The sequence below is a fragment of the Phalacrocorax carbo genome, chromosome 7, assembly GCF_963921805.1.
Source record: "Phalacrocorax carbo chromosome 7, bPhaCar2.1, whole genome shotgun sequence".
Taxonomy (NCBI): domain Eukaryota; kingdom Metazoa; phylum Chordata; class Aves; order Suliformes; family Phalacrocoracidae; genus Phalacrocorax; species Phalacrocorax carbo.
Window position 1 is genome coordinate 16,257,690 of NC_087519.1, and position 19,307 is coordinate 16,276,996.

At 40.1% G+C, this 19,307-nt stretch overlaps 1 protein-coding gene across 2 annotated transcripts in view; it reads left to right on the forward strand.

Moving 5' to 3' along the window:
- The window catches only part of MYZAP (myocardial zonula adherens protein), a 64,404-nt gene extending 46,213 nt beyond the window's left edge, over positions 1 to 18,191 (forward strand). Inside the window, exons 13-15 of one of the 2 annotated variants that reach the window (XM_064456507.1) lie at positions 10,122 to 10,817; positions 11,458 to 11,680; positions 12,684 to 18,191. In XM_064456507.1, coding sequence (XP_064312577.1) covers positions 10,122 to 10,817; positions 11,458 to 11,680; positions 12,684 to 12,821 — 1,057 coding nt within the window. In that variant the 3' untranslated portion in view covers positions 12,822 to 18,191. Of the gene's footprint in view, positions 1 to 759; positions 4,287 to 10,121; positions 10,818 to 11,457; positions 11,681 to 12,683 lie in introns of those variants that run through there. The other variant, XM_064456506.1, reaches the window with a different exon arrangement.
- Positions 18,192 to 19,307: the final 1,116 nt, after the last annotated feature.

Genomic DNA, 19,307 nt, shown 5'->3' on the forward strand with positions numbered 1-19,307 from the left:
TGGACTTGCAGTTGAATCTTCCTCCCAGCAAGTTACCACAGGGAAGGGCAAAAGAGAAACCACAGTAGTAAGGTAAGGAGGACCACTGCAATTACTTTTACTTACCAACAAGCTAACTTATTAATCTTAAATGCCCTGCAAATTGAAACAGTTAGTTTGAGGACTATAAATTAGCATATGAAATCAGCAAGCTGTAATACAAACTAAAATTTCCTTCCCAATTTAAGAATACACTTATTTCAGTGTTGAGCCTAGAGCATATTTTGATGGCATGAGTTTTTAAACCTCAAACCCAGTGTTTTTCACTCTGGGTGCCAACAGAAAGCTATCTTTGTTGTCCTCTCTGGGGCCTCTCTGTATGTAACAACAGCCCCTATTTATCTGATATTTTTCCTATTTTTGAGATTTATCTCTCTGCAGAAATTTACATCTATGTCTTTATGGAATAACTCTTCACAATTAATAGTGTTCTTAAATGTAATATTGCTGTCTTTATTGTTGCAGGATCCTTAGTCCTAGTAGCTGTACTGCTGGACATTCCAATATGAGCTCCAGCAGAAGCCTGCATGTAAACTTGTCAGTATCTGCCATGGTTTTTATCAAATATTCTATGTGGCATTATAGAAAAGAAATATGGAACATATCAAATACACTAAAAAGTTCAAATAACAGGCACAAGTTCTTTGCAGTGGCATTTCCAGCCCAGCTGTCTGATACTCGGACATTAACTCTATAAGCTTTTTCCTGTCTTCTTAACAGTACAAGTACTGAGAACAGAAGATCTCCTGAAAGCGCAAGGCTGGTGAGGACATACACCCCATTCAAGAGAGTGTTGGAATTCAGCACAAAAACCAGTACATCTTGAGCATTCAAGTCAACGCGCTTTCTAAATATGAGCAAATTTTGTACACCTTTGCAGCTTGATTAGATAAATTTTTATCAAGTCATAGAGAAGAACAGCAGCATGGAGTCTTGCTAAATTTATCCTGAAAGCAGCTTTTCAGTAACTTCGTATCTGAAGTTACTACTGACATTAACTGTGAGGGGGATACGGAAGAAGTGGGATGAGTGAAACAGCAGTCAGTATTGCTTCTTTAGAAGCTGTCTAGTGCAATGTCTCATTTCAAATGCCTGTAAGGAGTTGTGCAGGTATTTTTCTTCAGTTGTGTTGTAATTCTGTTTGTGTAATTAAGCTGTTAGTATATTTTATTTTCAATACTACTAGAAGCAGTATCTGAAACTATGCTGGCAGAGGGCATTAGTCTGAAAACTCCCCCTTTGTCCATGTACAAAGTCTGAGGGCTGTTCATGCCTCTCATAGAGACCTGTATAGCTGAGGGCTCTGTTCACCTGGAAAAAGTTCACTTGCAACCAGCACACTCTTGCTGGGAGGGAGAGATGCAACTGGGCTGTTTCAAACAATTCCCTCAACACATGCAGATGAATGTCGTGTTTGTTGCTCAAAACAGTATGCAATAGAGCAGATTATAATGGATTTTGCTTTGTTGGACTGAGGCACTGGTTTACACTTCCTCAGTCATGGGATAGAGTGACTATTGGTGATACATTCAATAGTAATTGTGTAGGAAAATCCCTGTCACTTGTTTTTATCTACTTTTCCATTAGAGGAAAGAATTCTCATTAAACAGAATTTTGCCTACAGCAACGTGCCCCAGTCCCTGCAATTTCTACAACAATAGCAATCCTGAATTAAGATCTTGATTTTTGAGTGCTTTTAATTTTTTTCCCCAAAGCACTTAAAATCTTATCCTTGACTTCAAAGTACCATCAGGAAGGACTGCATCTAGTACTGAACTTATTTAAATATATATAGGGTATTTTTTTACATCTTGTTTTGATCTCCCAGTCTTAGTGAACTAAAATGAATTGTGAATATTTTCTTGTAGTTCTATTAACATTAATGAAGGGCATTTTTTTTTAATTACAGTAACTGCTATAGAAAACAAACAACTTACCTTTTGTATGATTAATATTGTTCTTGCATTGAACGTCAATCCCAGGAGGTTCTTGCCTTGCCACAGGGCTTCGCAAAGTGATTGTTTTTATCTCCAGTCTAATGCAAGTTCTTAAATTCAGTACTATCCGTTCAAATTAAGTATACTCAGTAGGGTTTTATTTAAAATAATAATATTGACCTCATATACCAAATCTTATTCCTGCATTATTTCATGGGTTTCTGAATTTTGTTAGAGAACTTTGTTTATTCTGTAGCTGTGCTGTTTAACTACTAAATAAAGAAGCCTGTTTTGATGTGGTACAGGTATCCTGCAGGAACATTAATTGCTTGATATAATCAAAGCATACAAAACAAAATGAGAAGATCAAACTTCTCCAGGTTTTCTGCTCAGATCATTCTCTGTTTGCACATAAGCTATTTTTTTCTTCATGATCTGTTCAATTCCTGAGAACTTAAAATGGTTATTCTTTCTAAAAAGTCAAACACCATATTAAGGATTGTATTATGCACAAAATTCAAGAATAATTGCAATCAAAGCCATTAACAAAAAGGTGAAGTACCTGTAATCCTCACTGGTATAGAAGTCACAAACATTAACAGCTGCCCAATGTTTCTTTTAAAAAGAATAATTAAAAACTACATCATTAGTTTTAATAGCTTGAAAAGCAAACTCTGTTTACTTTGCATGTGATGAGGGAGTGCAAAAGATCTCATAGATATCACATTAGTAAACAGGTATAATACCACACCTTTGCTTAGATAAGCTTCTCCCAGAGAAGAGGTGCAAAGCCTCTAGAGTGGGAAAGGGCTTGAAGAGAAGTTCCCTGAGAATAAAGTCTGTGTTCTATAAAAACAGTCCTCAGACAGAGCACACTCTCATTATGCAAAACAAAGGAAACGCCTTGTACCTGAATACGAAGCACGTGGAAACAGCTGACACATGAAGAGGCTGTCGTCTTAACCCTGCATAGGGTAGTTTTGACTGAATGAAGTTTTGATGCTTGAGTGAATTTGGGAGACTGAGTTTGCTGAACAAAGTTCCCAAATAACAGTTAATTTGATCAATAACTAAATGAATTATAGTTATGAGCAACTAAGATAATGAAGTGAAACTAAATGAGAAAACATTTAAATTGGAAGTGTATGGTCATGATCCCGAAACATAATGGGTAATGACGCAACTCAAATTTCAGGGGTAAGCTTTGTACTTGTGTAAGCATATCTCCCTCTAGTGGCTGATAGCAGCAGATACTTGGACAGTATCTGTTTTGAAGAGAAGAGCTTTCGTTCATTACATAATGCCTTTTAGCAGTTTTTGTGCCCAAATAGCCCTTTTATATTTCAGAATTTAATTCTGAACCATGGTTTGTGAAAGTTACTTAAGATGAATGGGTGAAGGCGGTATTTATAGATAAAAGGAAATGTTGCGTAAAAGACATTAAGTTTAAATGAGTAAAAATACTTTATCCCTCTCTGTTTGGCCAGAATTGAGAAAACAGAATCTGATAACTGTGAGGTGCTCAGTGAATGGTGGGAGAGGGCAGGATGAAGTATCAAAATGCTGTTTTGACACGGACTTCAAAAGGAAGTTAATTCTGTTTTTAATACACTCCTGGGGATCTCCTCTGAAAATATTGCAAGCTGTTCTAACTCTGAGACTTGCAAAATTATGATCACCTGCTCAAGACTTCCAAGACTGCAGCAAGGTGTTGATTTTTTTCTTGTAAAAGTTTTCTGTGTAAATTCTGTCTTGACTATTTGATGCAATATTTTTTTTTCTAAGCCAAATAAGGATTGAAGTCTATGCTATATTGTAAGATCATTTTGACAGACAATGAGCTGGATGACCATCATTTGATTGGACTACTGGTCTAAGTTTGGTAACTGTGAAGAACAGGAGAGGAACAGTATTTATATAATAGTGTTACATGAAAAAGTAGAGCTTTCTAATCAAATCAGCAGCAATGTAAAGTAGCATAGATAGTTACAAATCTGACTGAAAAGATTGTACCAATTCAGTATAAATTTTGCAAGTTGAGATTTGGTTAATTAGTACTATAACATTAGAAACTAGTAAAATTTCTGTAAACATCAATAAAAGCCATATAGATAGGTCCCAGAAAGTGCATTAAATACAAGTCAATTGTATGACTGCATTTGTACCATGATAAGTATTCTTCTCTGATTTATTCCAGATACTCTGGAAAGTATTTTGGGATACAGTTTTCATATATGCTGTATAAATAATGCCGTTACATTGTATGCTTTTAATACTCCTGTATGTAGGACTTGAAAAGGATAAATTGCAATAAATATTGTATTTAAACTTCCTATTCTGTTGTGTCAACATTCATTTAGAAACAAACTTACCTTTAAACCTTGCAAACTCTTACTCTACACTCAGCATTTTGTTCAAAACATGTATGAATGCAAAAGTGGTTCCTCTGGAGCTTTGATGTTCCTGTCAGTGTTTCCTTTGGCAACAGGCTCTTGAGAACAGGAAGACACTCCCTTGCTAAAGACTAAAGACTGTTCTCAAATCCAAGTAACAAAAGTAGATCAACTCTTCTATGAAATAAAGAACTATTGAATTGCACAGGATAAACAAGAACTGGGCAGCGCAGCTCTTGCAAAAAAACCCAACAACTTCAGATCCCTCAGATAACATCTGAATACATCTGGGATGATGCTCTCCAGTCTTCAGCATGATGAGATTGGGATGACCGTGGCCCATCTTTTTTTTCAGTTTATATCCACTCACCAATAATACCGATTTATTTTTATGCCTGTCCCAATGAAACAATCTACATGTCAACTAAATCAGAGGTCATGCAAACATGACAATCATAATGTTACTGGTTTGCAATGCTCAGTGGAAGAATGTGAAGTTTTTTACTTGAGTAATGCTTCCCTGTGTACGTGTATTCAGTACAGATTGCAAAAGGACCTCATAAAATCTCGTTGAGATCAGCAATGCTCAGTGCTGAGCCTACAACATGGGATTCTGGGAGTTGGATGCTAATGCTTTTTGGAGAAGCTTTAAATCCTTGGTTTGACCTCTGAAGACTTTCAGAGATGGACAGATGAGCAAATAGGTAAGGACTAAGTTGTCTCCACATTGTTAAGCCTGTAATTCTCTACAGGAAATTCCCACTCCACTGAATGGATACGTACATGCTGAGAGTTTCATTCCACTTACATTTTATTTCAGTCCCATTCAGCACATATAAAAGAAGAAATGTGCTTAAGAGACCTGATGAGTTAAGGCCCTTCCAGCCCTACCTCAAGCACAAGAATGTGGAAGAAACACAAGAAAACAAGGTGATAGCAGCCATTTACAACTTAAGGTATGTGAAGACTTTCAAAAGAAAAAGGGACATGGTGGATTAAAGAGAAAATACATAGAAGTGAACATCTATGAGGTTACAATATTCTGTAAAGGTGTGTGTGGTGTGTAGGCATATTACAATAATCTGATGGTTGCTTCCTGTATGTAAAGCAGTGTGTTCATAGGTATAAGCATATATAGGATTCCTTTTGAAGTGTTTGGGACTTTTTTAGAGAAACAAGCTTAAGGGAAGAGTTATTTTCTTTAAGGAAATTAAAATGAATTATTACAAAGGTGCATCATGCTGATTAAAAAAGTTTGTGTTTTTTTTTTTAATGAAATAGATTCTTTTTAATTCCAAATGTTCATAACACTTTTTCTGTTATTTTGGGGTGGTTTATTTTGTATATGTGGCTTAATATCTCTCCTCCTGCCCCTCAATATTTCCACCAGGAGCACAGAAACTGTAAAAGTAGGTGTGTGTGTGTCCCAAAAAACCCCTACTTTCTAAAGTCTCTTTTACTCCTTTTCCTAGTGAAGAGTGAAATTTATGTATTTATAAAGCTGAAGAAATGAGAAAAGGACAATGGTAATGATACCTTTAACAGAAAAGAAGCAAGAGTGTTAGTTTTACTTTTAGTACCACTTTGGGCAGACTCAGGTACTTCTGACAGTTTTTCCACCTGAAAAAATTCAGCCAGTTGTACTTCATGGGTATCTCCCACAAAATGTCATATGACTAGAATACATCAGCTTAGTTGTATGTGGCATTGATAAAACAGAAATACTAAAAATTCAGACACAAATGTTGCAGTGTTCCTTGTAACTGGTGTAATCTATTAGAAAAAATCTAAGCTAGAATAAGTTACTTAGCTATTTGAATACCTTTCTTTTTAGCTATGCTGTATACGAAGATGAATACTCCTGTGTCACACCTTGCTTTGCATTGGTTTTTTTTTCATGTGGTTTATTTTTTTGTTAGTATACCTGATTTTCTTCTTCATTGTCATTCTAACAATTTAATTTTCTTGTAGAAATAATACTAAATTGCATAGTAATTCCAGCCATGCTATTGCAGAATTAATTATATTTACCTCTAGATAGCTAGTGACAGAAAACAGACTGACTGAAAATTGTATCTAATAATAGTTCTTGAGATAATGTCCTAAGTGAGAAACATAGGAAAGCACATTATGTAAGAAACAATAAAAAAACCTAGTTTTGTTATATACTTAGCGCACATGAATGCTGACCAAAATATTCAAGAAAGTGACACAAAATAAAGCCTCTAATAAAAAAGGCTAAGCATGCTCTGAGGAAAATAATGAAAATATTGCAGTGCACTGCAAATAATGAGAGTGTATCAGTCTCCCAAGAGAAGCAAGAGCAAAGACCTAAGACTAAACTTGCAGCAGGCATTGCTGGATGGTGATTATTCACGTTCGGAGTGTGGCTAGTGAGGATTTTCCTACATACTTGTATTTCGCTCCAAGGCAAGCAATGCCTAAGTATATAATTTTCCTCAGTCCTACAAGTGCTCCATATTTCTGCTCCTTGACTGAGAAACTTAAATCTATTTTTCCTTCTTCACATTTGTATCTAAATTGACACTATCTAGATTGCATTGTATCTAGGCGCTGCCCATCTCTCCATAAACAAGAACATATTTGTTCTGTCTCCTTCCAAATTTCAGCTATTTGTTCATCATTCTGGAACTGTGTGTTACCTACAAACAGAGCATGGTATTGTAAAACTAACCACTCCCAAACTGCAAAGATGAACAATAAGCCTTCCCAATGACCTTGGACAAATACAGACTGGTGACTTCCAAGTAGGGCCACTGAATGAGCTGTCGTGATTCCCAGCAGTCACATTACTTGGACCTTATTATCTTCATTTTTTGCTCTGTTTTCTTGTGTTTATGCAGTTTAGCACGAGCTGAAACCTGCTGTGAATACCGGCATTACTTTTCTTTACGTGTAATAACAGCAGTTGAACTGAGATGAACCATCACCATTGCAGAGTTTAACCCCAGCCACACCCACCCACCCACCCACAGGTGCTCACTCACCCACCACGGTGGGACAGGGGAGAGAATCAGAAAGGTAAAAGAGAGAAAACTTGTGGGTTGAGATAAAGACAGTTTAATAGGTAAAGCAAAAGCTGTGCAAGCAAGCAGAGCAAAACAAGGAATTCATCTACCACTTCCCATCGGCAGCCAGGTGTTCAGCCATCTCCATGAAGCAGGGCTCCACCGTGCATAATGGTTACTTGGGAAGACAAAACATCCCCCCTTCATTCCTCTTCCCCCAGCTTTATATGCTGAGCATGACATCATATGGTGTGGGATATCCCTTTGGTCAGCTGGGGTCAGCTGTCCTGCCTGCGTTCCCCCGCCGACTCCTTGTGCACCCCCAGCCTGCTTGCTGGTGGGGTGAGGAGCAGAAAAGGCCTTGACTCTGTGGAAGCAGTAACTAAAACATCCCTGTGTTATCAACACTGTCTCCAGCACAAATCCAAAACACAGCCCCATAGGCTACTAGGAAGAAAATCCCCAGCACAATCATGTAAGTGCAGAGCTGTGGTCTGATGAGGTTGTTCCTTCTAGACTCTCACTTCCATGCAGGCAGAATCAGTGCTCTATTTCCATGCCCAGCCTTCCCACTTTCTCCAATCTGTACAGGAGAAATAGGCTAAAAAGCAAGATAAAGTATTCCTTCTTGCAGAATTCAGAAATGTTATATAGATAGCAAAACTTAAGCATGCATTACAGAGGCAGCAATTCAGAGAACTTGTGTCCTGTAACAGTGGGTGATCTCCTGGTGAGAAAAACTCACAGTGATTTCCCTCAACTCTTAGGGAAAACTCCCTGAGGGATTTTCCACAGGAGATGATCCAGGTTGCGCATGACAGACAGTGAAGTGGTCTCTTCAAGTAGTTGCTTAACTTGGCTTTTCGCACCTGATTGTGGTATTTTTTTCCATGGGTAGCTGCCTACTTGATTAATCTCATTTCCCCTGGCCCTCAGCCTTTCCATTCACCTTCCAGCTGAGCAAACAAAGGGTGGGCAGCCATTTTCAAATGCTTCCTCCTCCAGTCCCTCTGGATTTGGCCCTCCGTTCATCCTGTTCAAAGAACAACTGTTTTAACAATCTCTGAGAAATGTGCCTCTTTACTATTACTTGGATCAAGAAACCTCCACTGGGATCAACTTAAAAAGGCTGACACCTGCCACCTGGGAACTACCATTCAGCTAATGACCTTATTACTACTAGATGGAGTGGACTCACTAAAGCTCGTGGCACTTATATCAGTTAGGAAAGACTGCAGTAAGCAGGCCAACGTTATATGACAGAGTTTCTATATTCAGTCTCTGTGTCACAAACACATTAAAAATAAATGTAATGTAAAGAAAACTTCAACACATCTCTGAAAATTAAACCTCGAGTCCTAAATAGGAATTGATACTCTGCTAAAAGGTACTGAAACACGTGGAAATGGCATGGCTTTTGGCAATGAAAACACGAAATCATTAATGCAAGACTTGTTTAAGCTTCTGCAGCTTTTCAAGCATACTAACAGTGCGGGGTTCAGCAAGAGCAGTCTGCCTCTGCTCTGCACAACTCACACCCAGGCTCCTGTCCAGCATGTCTGTCCAACACGAAGTCTGCTCCTGTCGGGAGGAGGCTGTAACCGGGCGGGACGCTGCAGGGGCCGCCGCCTGCTCCCCCCTCCCTGCGCCACAACCGCTGGGGCCGCCAGAGAACTACTACTGCCTGGTGTTACTTTGGGCGTATGTGAATGTATCAAAGCGCGTCCCCAGCGCTCGGGGTGCGCCCCCCGCCGGCCTCTGCACCCCGGGCCCTTCCCGTGGTGGTTCCTCCCGTGCTCCGTTGCCCTCCCGGGGAGGGGCCGCCCGCCTGCCTCACGTAGTAGCCGTGTCGGCTTCGCGTTCCGACTAAGGTGGGCCCTGCCGCTTTGCCGTCGCTTCCGGTAAGATGGCGGCCTCCGGACGGCTACGGAAGCGGGGCCGGCGGCGCTGTGCCCGAGCGGCTACCCCGCTGACGGGCGGCGCGGGGTGGTATGGCGGCGGCGGGTGGCGGGGGCGGCCTGCGGGGCCGGAGCCTCCCCGAGCTGCGGGAGATGCTGAGGCGGCAGGAGCGACTGCTGGCGGACCGGTGAGGAGAGAGCGCGGCGCCCAGGAGCGGTACGGGCCTCCCGCCGGCGTCACCCGTCCCCGCCCAGGCGGCAGCGACCGAGTCTCGTCCTCTCGCTTAACCCCCTTGGGGCTGGTGAAGCTGCCTGTGACCTCGTAGGGGTTCCCAGCTTTGGTGCAGCGGCGGCGCCCCCCGGAGGTGCTGGGCTGTTGTCCCGTAGCGCTCCGCCTCGGCCCCATCCCTTCCTGCCGGGGCTGTCACCGTCACAGCCGGGGATCTCGGTCAAATCGCACACGTCTGCGCGATCATGCAGCCTGCGGGCGTTCACGGAAATCACCGTGGTTGTTCCTGGGAACGTGGCCAGAAAAGTCTGCGTTCTCCGCTCGATGAAAATTTCAAACGATATTTGCACACTGCGCTTCTCAGCAGCGGTTATGCCTTTGAACAGAAAAAAAGAGTAATATTTGCTTTATCACGGTATACATCTGAGGCTACAAGTGGTTTGCATCTTACCACGCTTCAGAAATCTAGTGTGTAAACGAGGAACTTAATGGTACAGTGGCAAACTCGCCACGTTAACTATTCTAATAAAAGAGTTCTGTTGAAATAGGATTGTTTATATCCTGGTAAATAATATTTTTTTGTTGTTTTGCCATAGGAAATTCATTGCTAGGCTTCCAGATAAGGGTAAGAAGATCTCCGATTTTGCTGAAAAGCTGATGCTTGCCATTTTACAAGAGGAAGAATTAGCAAGGACAGCTGAGCTGTTATCTGTTGTCAGGTTGGAGTTTCAGGGGAAACAGGAGGAAGTTAATACAAGCAAGCAGCAAGTTATCCTAAAGAAGGACACACCAAACCATGAAGATTCCTCAGCCTTTAATGAAAACTCTAATATTAAAGAAGTTTCTGAGATTTCTTCTGAGAGGCAGGAGTTAGAATGTATTGAGGAAGATGGTACAAGTACAGCTTTAGAAAATAAAAGGACCCAGAGGAAAAATGATAAAGTAAAAGCTGTTACGAAGGATCAGAATCTTTTTTGTGAAGTTGTCTCCAAGTCAGCCACGAGCAGTCATCAGAAAAATGATCAGCAGGTATCTCAGAGCAATTCTGAGGAAGGTACAGAAGGTAGAGCTGCTTTGGACAACAGTAAAGACGCGCTGGTTGATGCCTTTCAAAGAGTTGCAATTGCAGATGGGGATAATAGTGAAAAAGTATTGGAAAAAGAGCAGAATGTGGCTAAACATAAGGGCAATATCTTTGGAAGCCTGCACCCCAAGACACCACACTATATTGAAGTTCTAGAGTCTAGAGCCAAGAACCCAGTCATTAAAAAAGGCAAATTTAAAACAAATGCGTAAGTATTATGAAATAGAAAAACCTTTTGTGAAATAGTTGACTTATATAAAATTGTAAATGGTACAGAACGAGCATCGTGGGTTTATTTTCTTGTAATGATTAAGGAGATTTAAAGTCATATGACATGCGAGGTTAATATATTGGCTCTTTACCGTTAAGTGTCACAGACGCTCAATACCGAATGGTGAAACAATTGTCATGAATCTTCATAAAGTTTCATAGCTTAAGCTACAAAACTATTAAAGAATTAGCAAAACTTCCTTGTGGATCAATTCTAGAACCTGAAGCACTTTAACAGCAGGTAGCCTTTTGCTTTTCCTGCACCTTGAGAGAAATGACAATTCATGTGTCTGTACCACTAGCAGTTTATATTTCATGTGACTCCCAAAGCATTGCTATTTCATGCTTGCTAGTTAACTGGCATCCCTTTTTTGTTCACAGTCAGGAGTAACTTGTGATATTGTCTCTCTGCAGGGAAAACTCTTCAGTTTTTCTGAAAGCTACTTACTTTTTATTTGTCATATCACTTCAGATTTCTTTCAGCTCTTACATATTGACAATAACAAGTTTTGGAACTGAAGTTATTCAATCTTGTGCTACACATTTGGGTCACAACTTTTATGTTTTGTCTCTTGCAGATTATCGGGAGAGCAAAGCGGATCATCGCATGGTTCCTCTCCCAGTCAGTCACCTGGGGGTTTTGGCTCTCCAATTACTGCAGAAGAAAGACGACTTAGAGATAAGAAACATTTGAATGACATCACAGCAGCTCGGCTGCCACTGCTTCACTATTCCCCTGCTAAGCTATTATCCATAGAGGAATCCATATCAATTCAGATTCAGCAAAAGGAAGCTTATGAGGTACAAGTTTAAGATCTGGTCTGAAAAGTAATTATATAATTGGGCTAATTCCTAAAAAAAGAATGCCTAAAGGGATCTTTTCATACTGATGAATTTGATGATGAAATTGAAATGGGCAGACTTTGAGGAAAGGCACGTTTTCTTGATTTTATTCTTTTAATGATATAAATACATAATGTATTAATCCCTTCTGAAACTGTTACTCCTGTATTAAACAAAATCTAGTGTTATTCTTTGTGTGTTGATTTGCTAACCTTACTGCACTCACTTCACCTCTGACTAGAAATTTAAATGTATACCTTGCCTATTAGTCTTTAAAGAGTTTTTGGCCCTTGCATAAATAAAGGCCTAGCAGTATTTGTTATTCTTAAAATATGCAGGTATCTGTGTTTGCCTTAATTTATGCTGTCCCTGAAAAATTCGAGTTCCGAGGTTTTTCATATTCTGTTGTAATAGATTTTGATTTTGACTTGCCAGGTAGTGCCAAGTTAATGTTTCAATTAGATACTACTGTAAAATTGTTTGTTGCTGCTTAGTGTTTTAAAAGCACTTGATAATTTAGTCATCTTGGTGCTTTAAGGGAGGTAATTTATTTGGAAAATGGAGACAGATTTTTTGCTAAGGTTGCTGAATGACAACCTTTGTGATTGCTATATGGTTACTGTGCACAGCTGTTCTCTTACATGGACTGATTTTGTTCTATTAAAGGTGACACTAGTGTATCACAGGTGAGGACTGTCACATGGGGAATTTAAACTCATAGAAAAAGGTTCTTCAGGTATTAATAGCACAGTTATATCTAGGTGTGAAAAGAAGCCTGAAATTCTTTGCTAGTTACTAAAACTTTTAATTAAGCCCACTCTGGAATTACTACTATTATTATGTCAAGTTTATACTTCAATATATTAGTTTTTTCACAGCCAGGACAAACATGACTAATGAACACTTTCTCTAACTTGTGTCCTTTTGTCCTTTTGTCCTTTGTTTTTTTTCTTTTATATAGGAAATGCAAGCCAAGCTTGCAGCACAGAAGCTTGCAGAGAGACTGAATATAAAAATGCTCAGGTTTGAACCAGACCAGGAGGCCTCAATGCAATACAGAGAAGTGAGAGATGAAGATTATTTTTCAGCAGAGGACTGAGTGCAGGAAGGGATGTCTGAGGATGAGCCACGTAACTGATCTTTATGTAGTGCTTCTTAAAACCCAAACCTGGATATTGACAATGCTTGAACTAGTCTTTTTTTCTTAGAAAATTTAACATTACAGCCATGGGAAGGGTTCAACATAAACCTTGTAAGTGTCATTAAGTGGTAACCCCATTGTTATTTGGGGACTGTTTTGAGCACTTGGGGCAGTTAATCCTTGTGGAATGCCCCAGAGTTTTCACCTATAGCAAAGGGAGCTTTTTAATACACTTTTGCAGGCTGTGATGAGTCATCTACAAGAAGTTACTTCTGCACAGAAATGTGATTGCAAAGGACATTGGCACACATGTCCATAAAGTAGGCTAGGGTGCCTGTGAAACATGTGCATGTATGAAAGCTCTTGTCTTGTATAAATGTGAGATACTTCATACATGCCTGGACAGCTACAATAAATATCTGATAGTTAGGCTGTAAGTTAGCTTCTTATCACATAAGAATTTGTTTCTGTGCCTGCACCTTAAAATAACACTTTCTGCCCTTAAGTTGTAATAAATAGTTTAAGAATTGCAAGTTACTTTGTAACTCAAATTCTGTTTGGGCTTTAAGGGACTTCACTGTTTCATTTTTTGGTGATTATTGCAAAGCACATCAAGAGATCAAGTTAATCCGAACACTTCAATATTTTTATTAAAGGTCTTGACATTTTTCCATGTTTTTGCACACTGCTTTCATACTTCGGAATACTATTTTTTCATAGTCTGATACTGTAAATTAAGAGATCCACCCTCTGTTTTCTTGGAGAATATGTTCTGTGTATTTTGCAGTTTTAGCTGTTCTTAGAAGATAAAAAAATCTCCTTACAATAACATTTTCTGCCTTTTAATATTAATTTTGAAGGAGACAGAACACACCTGAGAATTATTTCACAATGGTATTCCACTGTTGACTAGGATATTCCAGCAGTACTATGAGTTCACTTCTAAAAACTGTATAGATTCCTCATATAGCCTGGCAGCACCTGTTTTCCAAGACACTGCAGCAGCAGTGTGTGCAGGGGAGCTGTGTGTGCAAGGCTTTCCCTGGATGTGTACATATTCCTGCAGGAATAGTGTCTTTGGAAAAGAAGGGTGCTCCAGATGTGAGTCATCCAAAAAGCTGCACCATGTGATCTAGAAATAGGGGATTAAAGTTTCTGCCACTTCTTGAGTGCATATAGCACTTTGCTGGCAGGCAAAATCTCTCCCAAAGGCTCTCCCATGCATTCCCTGTGGCACATGCAGTTTGACAGGTGGAACTGCTGCTAAGCTAATATGTGGTATTTTTGGACTATGTCATCTGTGGATCATCTGTGATGCCTCTTTCCTCTACCCTTTCCTCTCACAGGTTTCTTGTTCTCATTGTTCATTGACTTCTCATCAGCTGTCTGCTCTTCCCTTTTCCTCATAAGATTTATCTCCTCTCACTAAAGCAAACTTACATTCTGCATCCCTGTACCACCCATTCCCTTTCAAATGACATATCGCCCCCTGCATTTAACTTCTGTTGCGTGTCACACATCCTCCTGCTGTTGCTATCTTGTGCTTTCTAAAACTCCATCTGAACACCAGCTGTGCACCTGGGCATCTTCTACATACCTCAGGCACTTGAATATCTTAGAGACCTGAATGCTTTTGTGGTTTTGCCCCAGCTGCCCTCCTACTGAGGCTTTCCTTTCTTATTTCCTATTTTGGTTTCAGATTGTGCAGGTGTTTGCCACTTTCAGGCCTTATAGCTTCCTTTTTACCACTTTAACCTGTTTTTTCCTTATTTTTTAATTTTTTGTGCTCCTGCTTCATTCTCCCAGCTTCTCACCATCACTTGTCTTTGTCAGCACTATTTTTGGCACGCTTTGTCATTCACATTCATCTGTCAGTGTGCATGTTGATGACCCATCTGATCCCCTCAGTTTTATGTATTTATGCCCTCAGTGTCTTCCTTCAGCATGTGGCTCTGATCCCACAGGCTAGTGGAGTGCTCTTCTCTTGTGGGTGAAGTTCATCTCTCAGATCACCATTGTCCATGCCACCACCTGCTCATCCAGCTGCATCTTGTCATCAGTCCTCCCATTATTTCAGTTGAATGGCTTAAGGACAAGAGGCCTCAGAAGTGTATTCGCTTTCCCTTTGTTGTTGCATTAAGCACAAGTTACCACTTCCAGGCCTTTTTACATCTCTTCCCACTCATTGAGATCATCACCCTTGTCCCTGTACTGACTGTGCTGTCATACCTTTGAAGTTACTGTGTGCGGTTTTTTCCATACTGGCTTTTCTGTGCTAAAGGAAGATACACAAAGCTACACAGTTAAGGGTTTGTTTTCTAGATCACTGAAATCTAGCTGAATGTATGCTTCTGCTGACCACTGCCATCTGCTAACTAAAATTATGCTCTTTCCTTGTGCTTTATTTTTGCGCCTAAACTTTGTGAAGCGAAGGCAGTTTTCTTGATCTGTATTTTGATAGCATTTGTCATGCTGGGGCTTTGCCACAGTGGATCCCCTGAATAGACAAACTTCACCTTTAAGGAAAAAAAATCAGTGTAGTAACAGGTGAAGTGAGTTATATATATTTGTTATAGAATTAGCAGCTGTTCAGCACAATATTGGGGGAGTCCTTGTGGAAGAGAGTGCTCTGTGACTACAAACTTAAGGTATGAATTTTAAGTTATTGCTAAAGGGTTTGTATTACTGCAAAACCTGGAAGCTTTCATGGACGGCTGTTGGTCCTAGGTTCTGAGCACAGGTATGTACTTTGAATTAAGATTTTGTGAGTGATAAGAAAGCAGAGAGTCAGGTATAAAGAGAGTCCTGTGTTAAGGCAGATGTGCAGTCCTGAAGTTTCTGAAAGGTTAGAAAAGAGCATGAATTGTGGAACGGTTTAGTCATAATGAACTAAGTTTCTGATCCAGTATGGTATTGTTGTGTGTTTCACCATCCTCCAGTTCCAGAACATTTCAAACCATACACTGAGAATTGAGGGACTTGCTCTCTTTTTTGGGGGTGGGACATTTTATTGGAGTGAGCTGTTAACCCAGTAGGAAATAAAGTATTGAAAATGTGTTTCTGAAGTTCCTCATGTGAATAATGTTTTGTTTTGACCGTGTTTGCAGTCAAATTTGGGGGAAAAGTGGAACCTTTAGCTTCAGTGCTCCGCAAGGAAAGCACTGGAGATGGAGTTAGGAAGCAATTGATATATAGGGAAAGAAAATTTTGGGAAATGCAATAGATAAGAAAAGATCTGTGAGATCTAAAGCTGGGCAATTGTGTGGGTCTGAAAGATGGCGTAGCGAGCTTAAATGGTGTGCTGCAAGTCTGAGAGCTATAGCATGTGAGGCAGGTATCTCTGCAGCAGCAGCTGTAGTCCCTTGATTTTTGCATTGCTAAGAGTACCTGATACCCAAACTGCACAGAACTTTTGGCTCTAACAGAGTTACTGTTTACAGCTATAACCTTTCTGGAGGGAGAAAACATGCAATCTGGTTTGCTACCTGTGGTGGTAACATGATCTAGAGGATTTAGCAGCCTAAAAATTTGTGTCAAGTATTTGGGAAATAACATTTGAAAGAAGAAAGACCTAAATGCTGCTGTACTTAATTGTTTTGGGGGATTTTAAGAGTAACTAAGGGTAGAAAAAGATGCAGAAGTTTTTCCTGGTTTTTAGTTAGACCTAGCTGACAGGTCAGCAGTTCTGTTAGTAGTTTTCCATCTGATGACTTGTGGAGTGCTTCCAAGGGCCATGCAATCAAAAACAAAAAGTCAGTGGCAGCAAGTCCAAGTTCCTGTGTGGAGGAAATGAGGCCTGCAAATTGAGAATCTGAAAACCATAGCTGTGTGCCGGGCAATTTCTGAACCTGTCACAGGGATGCAGTATCAGGAATCAGGGAAAAGAATATCCAGACACTACAGATTGATGACCTGAAACTTGAGCGAAAAGCCACGGCAAAAGCTTGCAATGCTCCATGAGCAGCCCCTGGGCAGTAGTTTGGGGGTTTCTGTATGGAAATTGCACACAATTCCCATATCGCAGGCACACCACAAGCTGGCAGCCTTTAGCAGTCTCAGGGAGGAGGTAGGACCTGACCAGACTGAATTGTAGGTGGAGATTTGGCTGGCTGGGTGTTTTGTGCAGCTCTGTTGCAGAGTCAGTTCCCTGGATACAGGAGGCTGACTGTAATCTCAGTTGTATACCATGCTGGGTTTTGCCAGTGAAAATGATCTGTACTGAGACCCTGTTCAGAACATTTTTGGCCTAATTTGGGTGGCATCTGGCTCATCAACTGCAAGTTAGTGCCTGCAAGGAGTATCCTTGGGCCAGGGGAATGGCAATGAATTCTTGACTTACATATGAATGGTATAAAGGGGACAGGGCATGGGAGTCCTGTGTTGGAAGATGCTGTACCCTGCCCTGTAGACTTTGCTGTATGAAAAGGTGGCTTTTCTCTGCTTTGCCAGCCTTGCTTCTTTTTCAGAGCAGTATAAGAAGGAAGCATAGTTTCTCCAAAGTGTCTTGTAAGGACAAATTTTTCAGGGAGTAGGTCTTGCATGGTGTGGTCTTCTTTCAGGGAGGTGCTAACTGAACTGTATTTTTCCTGAGTTTATGGTTCATGTTTTGTTGCAAGTCCACTGCTCGTAGGGTGGTATGTGTGGAGATCACCACTGAGATTTCCTGGTTTCCTAATGTTTGTTTTTAGGTTGTGAACTCCCACGTTCTGGGAGGGAAAGGGAAGTAGAAAAGGCAACTGTGTGAAAATGAGATTTATTTTGCTGTGGTATATCTTTTTTCTTTTTCAGTAAGCTAATGATTGTGTTTGATTCTCATACTTCTGTAATGCTGTGTCACTGTTGACACTGTGGCGGGCAAATGTTAGCTGACTGTAGTCCAAACATTTTACACTCACATTGACTTTCCGTGGGATGAGAGTTTTAAACTCCAGTTGACTCCTTTGTAAATACTGTGATTATTACTCCATATGTATTCAAAGCTTTAAAAGCATTTAGTCATCTCTTGTTTAAAGCAACTGTTTTGATAATTTGGTTATTAAGATTTTATTAAATTGGCCCTTGATTTGGTGAAGCATGAAAGCACATACTGAAGTCAAAGCTTGATTCCTCTAGGAACATTTATGTGCAAGTGCTCTGTTGAACTGGGATATTGGCTCTGTGTTTTGTTTAATGTCTCTCTGCAGAGGAATTTGTGAAAAAGAGTTGTGAACCACTTACTGAATGCGAGGAGATGACACAAATGAGCAGAATGAAATGTGTGTGGGAAGCAAATTGATTTTCAACTTGCTAGAATCATTAAACTAAGTATTTTACTTTTAATCATCCAAATATGAGTTAATGTGTCCTCCAGCAGAAAATATAAGAGAAATTTCTCGACAGGCAAATTTGTAAGAATTTGAACTAAGTGACACCCTCATTGCTTTTCTTTCAGGTTTAATATTGGGGACTATAATTGCATCATGTACGAATTGGCACATCTCCACTGAAGTCATGAGGGAGATAAGTGGGGCCATAATGCTTAATAAACGTATTCATATTTCCTCCCTCTATCCACACAGCTGGTATTAATGTAGTTGCTTATTAGATCAAGGCAGTGATATAATGTGGCAAGTAGTTGCAGTCCAAGGTTTTGCTGTCTCTGAAGCTGAGCACTTGATAGGAGAAACTTTGTATGCTTCTCCTGAATAGAAATTTCAGTTGCAAATTTTCTGTCCGTGTTTTTTTTCCGTTGTTTGGTTGGTGTTTTTTTTCTGAAAAACGTTCTCTCAATTGTTACTAGATGCTGGTAACACATACATTTAATTTGCTCAGCAATTAGTCTGACAGTGGTGGGAGTACTGTAGCTCTGGTTATAACAGCATGTGCTGTTCTCATCCATCTCTGAATTGAAGCTGTCATCTGCACTGCCCTCCCAGTGCATGCAGGCTGCATGCAACCTGTGCTGCAACGAGCAGAAATTCTGTGACAAAACTTGCGACTCTGCAAGAAGCTATGGGATATTTTTACTGCACGCACAGAATCACAGCTGAATCTCGAGGTGCAATGACACCATTTCTAGATGATCTCAGTGAGGAAGAATGACTCTCAGCAAGGTTGAATGCTTAGCTCTTAGGGCTTTGCCTGGTAGGTAGATACACCTTCCCAGACTGACTGTCTAGGGAGAGAGGTAAATTACATAATCAATGAGATTTATGTTTCCAAGTCATTTAGACCGTTATCCATTGAAGTCACAAGTTTGTTCATCTCTTACTGATTGGTTAGAAGTAAACTGGGTAACATTCCTCACCAAGAGAGTAACCTGGTGTTAGTACCCGGGTACTTCCATTTATATTGAGTTAACATTGATTTTCTTCTGTTTTCTTAAAAATCTTTAAATCTTCCAGAATTTGCCTACAAACGAAATGAACCAACTGGTTCTGAGCAACAGATATATATATGTTTTAT